We start from the raw sequence: 9,615 nt of genomic DNA on the forward strand, positions 1-9,615 counted from the left end.
AAGAGGCTGAATCGCCCTTATAGCTGGGATGGCATACTCTTGAAAAGATGCAGTAGATGGACAAACGTGTAAGATTGCTCATCTTCCCCTCATCTTCAAAATCGCACAGTAACTCTCCCTAACAATTTTTTTTTAAAGAGGGGCACTATTTTCACTTTTAGTATCTAGAGTTGCCATTATTATATTTTGTAATCCGAAAATGATTTCACCAAAATTCACTGTCGGCCTACACATCCAAGATATATATAATATTAAAACATTTTATTACTACTGAAACAGTAAAACAATGTGGGAATCCGCTTACTTTCCAACCACCACCTACCTAAAAATATATACACTAACTGGAAAGGCCTAGGCCTGTTATTGTATTTGTTGTATACCTGCCAATTCCTTACAAAATGATGTTTGAAGAATAGGGAAAGTCCCTAAGGTACCGGTCAGAAAACCCTTGTGCAAAAAGATAGAAAGCGGGATACAAGAATAAAAATTTTGAAAAATAAAACAAAAGACAACGGCTATTTATGCTAACACAGGAAAAAATGAACATTAAAAAAATTCAATCACCGCACCATCACGACGTGTCCTATGTTAGAAGTAATGGCAGGAACAGTCCAGCTATTTGTGGCGCACTTCACAAAAAAAAAAATCCATTACTTAATCAATCAATCAACAGGTTACTCCTAGAGTTCCTTATCGGAGCTAACAAATGTGACAACCCACTTATTTTTAAGCCACCAAATACTTAAAAAATATACACTAACCAGCTAAACAGAAACGCCTTTGAAAGTATTATCTCTTTCTATAACTAGGCCTAATTTTTCAAAAATATGTTCCTACTTTCCAACCACCAACTAAAATCTACTTCTAAAAAATTACATTAACACGAAAGAGTTGATTAGTTTTTGAGATATCGGGTCTGCGACATTTTGCTTTGAATGGTCCAAATTATCGACACCAAAACATGTAAACTTCATTTTCGAAATATTGTATCACTTGCACACCTGCCAATTCCTTACATCTTCCGGCTTAACACACTGGCACGTTTTACTCTTATTGCTGACAAAAAATACATGCCATGTTTTGGTGTTGAAATGGAAATATTATGCGAATAGAAATATGGGGATTTGGTTGTTATTATATCCAAACCCTACTCCTGATGGTCACCAAAATTGAAACAATTTTTCATCGAAATATGACAAACTATTGTGGAAAAAGACATTTAGATCCATTAATTATTCTTACAGATATTTAGGTCTGAGACCTTAGGATTTTAAAAGACCCTCAAATTCACTCCCGAATTTAGATCGTCCCATACACTTAATCATGTCTTCCTTGTAACTTGGTTAACTTTCACCAAACTTTCATGCATATCAGTTGATGAGTTTTTGAAATATTTTATTTGTTCTAAAATCATTTAATTGGTCCTCACATCCACACCTTACTCCGGACCGTCACCAAAATTTAATCATTTTTTCATTGGTTTATACCTAACACTCCCTTCTATTTTCAATTATGTCTGTGCAGCGGTTTTTGAGATAATTTGCATAAAAATAAACACACAAAACACGAAAATATTACACACACACAAACTTACACGACTGAAAACATATCTCCTGGCTTAGATGATGATGATAATAATAATAATAATAATAATAATAATAATAATAATAATAATAATAATAATAATAATAATAATAATAATAATAATAATAATAATAATAATAATAATAATAATATTAATAATAAAGGATATTAACAATGATTAATATTATATTTTCAAACATGGATTTATTTCCGTTAGAATGTGAAGCTCTAGCTGTTATAAGCCTTGGCTATGCTGGTGAATCACAGTCGTTCACTTCACCCCATTACCCGGACAACTACTACAACAACATAAACTGTCAATGGAATATACGTGCCTCAGATGATCTTTTGATTCTGCTCGAGTTTAATGACTTTCACCTGGAGTTTGGATTTGATTTTGTGTTCATAAGTTCAGGAAACAGTTCATTAAATCAATTCTCTTTTACTGGAGAAAATGTCCACTCTATATTGTCTGAGAGTAGCAAAATGTCGGTATTATTGACCACGGATGGAAGTGTAACCGAAAGAGGCTTTCTTGCAACTGTGAAAGCAGTTAATCGAAATGGTGAGTTTGTTTTAATAGTAATTAGGCCACATAAAAAAAAATATTAGTTTATCACCCGCTCCCTCATCACTTTTGGGGAAAATCTGATTTCATTTCAAACGGTCCTTTTTTCACTTGAAAAGCTCAGGGTTTCTTGCAAATATGCTTACTGGTAGAACAAAAACTTATTTTTTAAATATAAGTTTGATTCCATTTTTATGACTTTTTATATATGTGTCTCTAACCATTTATTTACTTGTGCTCATCGGTAAAATGGGGGCGGGATTAGCAAAAAAAAAAAAAAAAAAAAAACAAAAAAAAACCTCCCTCGCTTCCTCATCAGTTTTTATTCTTTGATAGGGGGATAAACTAATAATTTTTTTTATGGGGCCTTAAGTATTGTCAAATAAATTATTGGTGTCATTTTGAAATACCTTGGCCTACACATTAACGCCGCTACTTTTTCACTAGTATGCTATTACACACATGATTAAAAATGGTCTCTAGCTTATCATGAACATTCATTTGATTAAGCTTCCGAAGCACCAACCATTGTCTGCCCAGAAGATTTCATATATGGTAAGCCAGAACATGTTCATTTCAACGTGACTGCGACAGATAATGATGGCGCTGTTTATATCACTTGTGATCACTTGTCTGGAAGTTCGTTCAATGATACAACACTAGTTTCATGTTTTGCAAATGATACTACCGGAAATAGCTCTACCTGCAATTTTACAGTAATCATAGGTTAGTCTTTTTATATAATATATAAAAAATATTATTTCTCATTAATTGTAAAACTTACTCCGTGACTAACAGCATCTGACTGTGAATGACGCTAAGCCTTCTAACTGTATGTAAAGAGTGGCAATCCATTCAAACGATTTACAGTAATAACAAAAATTAATGTTAATAGAATATGCTGGATGGTAAATTTTATAGATTATATATTACTTTAATCATCACTATCAAACTCACGCCTTTAAATTAAAGAAATTGTTATCAATTATTAAACGTTTACTGTATGTTTATAAATCATAGATATGAAGGCCCCAATAATAAACTGTACTATCGACCAGATCACATCATTCATTCCATTGGTTAACTTCAGCCAGCCAATAGCAGTTGACGACTTATCCGAACCGAATGTTGATTGCTTTCCTTTTTCTGGATCAAGGTTTCCAATTGGTAACACGACCGTTACGTGTACTGCAAGGGATCATGTCAATAACACAGCTACCTGTTCTTTTGTTGTTAATATCTGTATGTATGAAGTCATCACTCATCCATAACTATTTTATGACATACTAATTGCCGATTCGTAAATTACTAATTGGAAAACGTCGATTTTACTTCTACATTCTTTCCTCCGGTTGAATGAGGAATGGATTGTGCACCAGTCTTATATATTTTCGGCAGATTTTAAATTCTCTATTTTCATAAAATGTGTTATTCTACTTTCGTTTGTTCGTTAGATTTTAGATTTTAAATGATTTTTATGGGTTATTTAGCTCACACATTATCAAGCTTATTGTAATAAATATTCCTGTAATGTCGCAGCTTCTGAAGTGCCAGACATTGTCTGCCCAGAAGACCACGTATATGATACACCAAGCTATGTTCATTTCGACGTCACTGCGACAGATAAAGAGGGCGCTGTTTATATCACGTGCGACCACTTGTCAGGGAGTTTCTTCAATGATGGTTCTACACTAGTTTCATGCGTAGCAATTGATATTACTGGTAATAGAGTTACCTGCGTTTTTAAAGTAATCATAGGTTAGTCGTGTTTTGTTTTTTTCATCGCATTTCCATCGCAATGCTTAATCTGGAACGACTCCAGTACCAGACTGTAATTGTCGCTAATCACTTTAACTTTAGAGGAGGAAATGCCATCCATCGTCAATTATATCTAACACCATTATTTTACCAAATGCACAGTGTTATTTTATGAATAAAAAAAACAAACCTTATTCTGGAAAATGACCCCGTACCAAACTGTAATTGACGCTAATCACTTTGACTTTATAATGAGAAGTATTGTTTTTAAGATTTAACACCATTACAAAATACACAATGCTAATATTTTATAAGATTTAACACCATTACAAAATACACAATGTTAATATTTTATAAATATTAACTAATGTCTCAATTTAAATAAGTCATCAATTTCAAAATTGCAAAACTATACTCTTGAAAGATAGAAAACGTTATTTAATAAAGTTGTGTTTACATTTAAAACATAGATATAACGGATCCAGTGATAAACTGTACTACAGACCAGATAACATCAATCATTCCATTGGTGAACTACAGCCAGCCAATAGCAGTAGACGACTTATCTAAACCGATTGTCGATTGCTTTCCGGTTTCCGGATCAACGTTTCCCATTGGTTACACGACCGTTGAGTGTATTGCAAGGGATCATGTCAACAATACAGCTAACTGTTATTTTGTTGTAAATGTCTGTATGTATATAGTCATCATTCATCCATAACTAATTTAAACAGAAATTTTAATTACTAATTCGTAAAGTTACTAATCCGAAGACGTCGATTTCTACATTCTGTCCTCCGATACAATGAGGAATGGAATTCCACGCCAGTCTATTTATTTTTGGTAGTTTTTCACACTCTCTAAAATTCAGTATCGTAGGCTACATTATCAGGATATTGGCGCCCATACTGTTCGTAGTAATTCCTTTTGATCAGGTCTGTATGTATTTTTCCACTTTCGATTGTTCGTTAGATTTTAGATTTTTAAATTCGTTTATGGGTTATTTAACTCACACATGATCTATCTTATTATAAATATTCCTTTAATGTCGCAGCTTCTGAAGCGCCAGACATTGTCTGCCCAGAAGACCACGTATATGATACACCAAGCTATGTTCATTTCGACGTCACTGCGACAGATAAAGAGGGCGCTGTTTATATCACGTGCGACCACTTGTCAGGGAGTTTCTTCAATGTTGGCTCCACACTAGTTTCATGCGTGGCAATTGATATTACTGGTAATAGAGTTACCTGCGTTTTTAAAGTAATCATAGGTTAGTCGTGTTTTGTTTTTTCATCGCATTTCCATCGCAATGCTTATTCTGGAACGACTCCAGTACCAGACTGTAATTGTCGCTAATCACTTTAACTTTAGATTAGGAAATGCCATCCATCGTCAATTATATTTAACACCATTATTTTACCAAATGCACAGTGTTATTTTATGAATTAAAAAAAAACAAACCTTATTCTGGGAAATGACCCCGTACCAAACTGTAATTGATGCTAATCACTTTGACTTTATAATGAGAAGTATTGTTTTTAAGATTTAACACCATTACAAAATACACAATGCTAATATTTTATAAGATTTAACACCATTGCAAAATACACAATGTTAATATTTTATAAATATTAACTAATGTCTCAATTTAAATAAGTCATCAATTTCAAAATTGCAAAAACTATACTCTTGAAAGATAGAAAACGTTATTTAATAAAGTTGTGTTTACATTTAAAACATAGATATAACGGATCCAGTGATAAACTGTACTACAGACCAGATAACATCAATCATTCCATTGGTGAACTACAGCCAGCCAATAGCAGTAGACGACTTATCTAAACCGATTGTCGATTGCTTTCCGGTTTCCGGATCGACGTTTCCCATTGGTTACACGACCGTTGAGTGTATTGCAAGGGATCATGTCAACAATACAGCTAACTGTTATTTTGTTGTAAATGTCTGTATGTATATAGTCATCATTCATCCATAACTAATTTAAACAGAAATTTTAATTACTAATTCGTAAATTTACTAATCCGAAGACGTCGATTTCTACATTCTGTACTCCGATACAATGAGGAATGGAATTCCACGCCAGTCTATTTATTTTCGGTAGTTTTTTAAACTTTCTAAAATTCAGTATCGTAGGCTACATTATCAGGATATTGGCGCCCATACTGTTCGTAGTAATTCCTTTTGATCAGGTCTGTATGTATTTTTCCACTTTCGATTGTTCGTTAGATTTTAGATTTTTAAATTCTTTTATGGGTTATTTAACTCACACATGATCTATCTTATTATAAATATTCCTTTAATGTCGCAGCTTCTGAAGCGCCAGACATTGTCTGCCCAGAAGACCACGTATATGATACACCAAGCTATGTTCATTTCGACGTCACTGCGACAGATAAAGAGGGCGCTGTTTATATCACGTGCGACCACTTGTCAGGGAGTTTCTTCAATGTTGGCTCCACACTAGTTTCATGCGTGGCAATTGATATTACTGGTAATAGAGTCACCTGCGATTTTAAAGTATTCATAGGTTAGTCGTGTTTTTGTTTTAATTATATCACAAAAAAGGCACAATATTAATATCTTATAAATAGAAAAAACTAATGTCTACATTTATACATCAATTCAAAATTGCAAACTATACGCTTTTTGAACGTCATTTAATCAAGTTGAGTATACATTTAAAACATAGATATAACGGATCCAGTCATAAATTGTACTACAGACCAGATAACATCAATAATTCCGTTGGTGAACTACAGCCAGCCAATAGCAGTTGACAACTTATCCAAACCGACTGTTGATTGCTTTCCTATTTCTGGATCAACATTTCCTATTGGTTATACGACCGTTGCGTGTACTGCAAGGGACTATGCTAATAACACAGCTAGTTGTTCATTCGCTGTTAATGTCTGTACGTATATTATCGCCTTTCCTTCTACATTTCGTCCTCCGATAAGGAAGAATAAAATTGTGCATCATCTCATGAGCCTCTCCAAAGTTCAGTGGAACTGGAACTAAATTACTCAAAGAATTATAAGCACCACTTGCATTGATTGTCATTAAATCGTGTATCTGCCTACCCAATGTATAGTGATATGGAATTCACCCATTGAATAACAAGGGTCTAAAATTTACAATTAATGCAAATACATTTCAATAACATGTTACTATGACACGTATTTGAAACATATGTATTTCATTAAAACATATATTTAATTTCGCAGCTTCTGAGGCACCAAATATTTTCTGCCCAGAATACTACATATATGGTACACCAAGATATGTTCATTTCAACGTCACTGGTACAGATAAAGAGGGCCCTGTTTTTATCACGTGTGACCATTTGTCAGGAAGTTTGTTTTTTAATACCACACTAGTTTCATGCTTAGCAACTGATATTACTGGAAATAATGCTACCTGCGACTTTAAAATAACCATAGGTAAGTAACAGTTCTTGTGAAATAAACAGAGAAAGCAGGAAGGCTTGGTTCAATATGTCAAAACTAGGGGGATGTACAATAACTTTGCAATTTATAAAGGATTTAAAGTCAACAATAAAGAAATAAAGAAAGTAATCAAATAAAGGCCTACTCAGGCCAAACGATATGGCCAGATGGAAAAGAAATTTACAGAGCGACAAAAGCAGACACAAAGAATCAAAAAGGAACTAACAACCCCGATGTGCCTGAAAAGGGGACTCTCGAATCCATGCAGACTACCACCAAGGTGGAATCTGGACACTGATCTAAGAAATGGAAAGGAAAACTCCAAACCACACAAAGAATTCAGAAAGAACATTTACAGATTACAGAAAGGACAGAAAACGAATAATGAATGAGGTACCGTTGGCCTAACCGACAAAGTGAATAATGTAGTTAGCCGTCACGGCTAAAGCGAAGTAAATGGACTGGACATCTTGCAACAAGAAGGATGACAGATGGAGCCAATTAAACAACAGAATAACAGCCACTATATGGGAAAAGGATAAGGGAAGATACACAGAAAATGGAGAGTGGAGGTAGTAAAGAAAACAGGGACGACAGCATGAAAAATAATGACAAAAGACAGAGACGGATGCTGGATACTGGGAGAAGCCTTTGTGTCCAGCAGTGTGATGTTACGTACTGAAAATTATGAATGATTATGACGATAATGATAATGATGATAATACTAATAACAATACTGAAGATGATGATGATGACTATGATGATGATGATGAGGTAAGTGATGATAATATGGTTACATTAAATTTACTCCACATTTTAATATTAATTCAAACATAATAATGTAGCATAATGATATTCTTTGCTTTTACAGATTCTGAAGCACCAACCATTGTTTGTCCAGAAGATGTCGCATATGGTAGCCCTAGACATGTCAATTTTAACATGACTGGAACAGATAAAGAAGGCACTATTAATATAACGTGTAACCATTTGCCTGGAAGTCTGTTCGATGATACCACACTAGTTTCGTGCGTAGCAATTGATATTGCAGGAAACAGTGCTACCTGCGATTTTAAAGTAATCATAGGTTAGCTTGTTTTTAATGATTTTGTTATTAATTATTAATCTTTGCATTGTAAAATGTAATCATTGCTTCCAGTCTCTGAAATCCCATTGGCCAATGTCCAAGCGTTGAGCTCTCAGATTAAAGACCACATTGTCGGCCTAATTTCAAAGAAAAAAGTAATTATGTATAATAATTTAGGTGGAGGATATTGGTGTACACCACCACTCTCTTTAACATGGCCGGCTTTAACCCGTGGAAACTATACCGTATATATTTAACTCACTTTAGTGTATCTGGTGTCGGTAGTGTACTTTTGTGATTTAGGTATTCTATCTTTGTTATGACACTAAAATCCTCTGCTGTAGTACGAAAATTTTTTGTGAATCCACCTCAACTGCAGATTGCCCTTATCAAGTTGCATATTTCCAACAAAAATAAAATAAATAGGTAATGTAATGTAGGCCTAATGTTATTTTGCTGCGTTATTCATTTTTATAAATATTAAAATTTCGTGGCAAAAAAGGGTTACTTATAACGCAGTTCTCATAATGTCGCAGTGACGCGATAAATGTACTGTAACATAATTTCAGAGGGCCGAGCATCAATCAGTCGCCACATGAGTTAAAAGAGAACTAGCAATATGATTTTTTGTTACGAAAAATCCTCTCTAGAACAAAAAATCATTTTGCTAGTTCTCTTTTAAAACCAAACGTTAATGTATAAACCTGAATGTTAGGTTTATATTTTTTTTAAATTACACTGGTGGATAATATAATTGATGCGAAGCAGCCAATTCATATTCTTGACAGCAATTTGACCTCTGAAAGGTCATTGTTTGTCAAAAAACGAGGGCCCAAGACAACTGAAAAGCTGTGTTTCCTTCTTTCGTTCTGCCGGGTAAAATCAATTACTTTAGGCGACGTTTGTAGACTAACCTACTCGTACCAACGTCCGCATGTCGCGACGCTGGAGTATTACTATTCAGCGTTTTTACTATATTTCTAGGTTTCCTATTTCTATGTTTAATCGGCCCATGACTCAGCCACAATATTTTGAGGCCAATATTTACGAACCCAGTTAAAATTATTTACTAGCCTATTTCAACGTGCTAATTATTACATTTAGGCGACGCTTCTTGTAGACTGGCATAGTGTTTTCGGAAATAAATACCA

At 34.1% G+C, this 9,615-nt stretch overlaps 1 protein-coding gene across 11 annotated transcripts in view; it reads left to right on the forward strand.

The window, feature by feature from the left end:
* Positions 1-9,615, forward strand: part of LOC117108517 — a 33,236-nt gene that overhangs the window by 9,690 nt on the left and 13,931 nt on the right. For 10 of the 11 annotated variants that reach the window (XR_004445378.1, XM_033250545.1, XM_033250544.1 and 7 more), the window contains 11 exons: positions 1,802-2,149; positions 2,663-2,878; positions 3,173-3,394; positions 3,692-3,910; positions 4,381-4,602; positions 4,965-5,183; positions 5,656-5,877; positions 6,240-6,458; positions 6,621-6,842; positions 7,156-7,371; positions 8,249-8,464. Coding sequence is in view for 10 of the 11 variants with exons in the window: in XM_033250545.1 (XP_033106436.1) it covers positions 1,802-2,149; positions 2,663-2,878; positions 3,173-3,394; positions 3,692-3,910; positions 4,381-4,602; positions 4,965-5,183; positions 5,656-5,877; positions 6,240-6,458; positions 6,621-6,842; positions 7,156-7,371; positions 8,249-8,464 (2,541 nt within the window). In the remaining variant the exon portion in view is untranslated. The remainder of the gene's footprint in view (positions 1-1,801; positions 2,150-2,662; positions 2,879-3,172; positions 3,395-3,691; positions 3,911-4,380; positions 4,603-4,964; positions 5,184-5,655; positions 5,878-6,239; positions 6,459-6,620; positions 6,843-7,155; positions 7,372-8,248; positions 8,465-9,615) is intronic. The other variant, XM_033250546.1, reaches the window with a different exon arrangement.

Source organism: Anneissia japonica, unplaced genomic scaffold (assembly GCF_011630105.1).
Source record: "Anneissia japonica isolate Jap-2015-1 unplaced genomic scaffold, ASM1163010v1 scaffold287819_len434453_cov191, whole genome shotgun sequence".
Classification (NCBI taxonomy): domain Eukaryota; kingdom Metazoa; phylum Echinodermata; class Crinoidea; order Comatulida; family Comatulidae; genus Anneissia; species Anneissia japonica.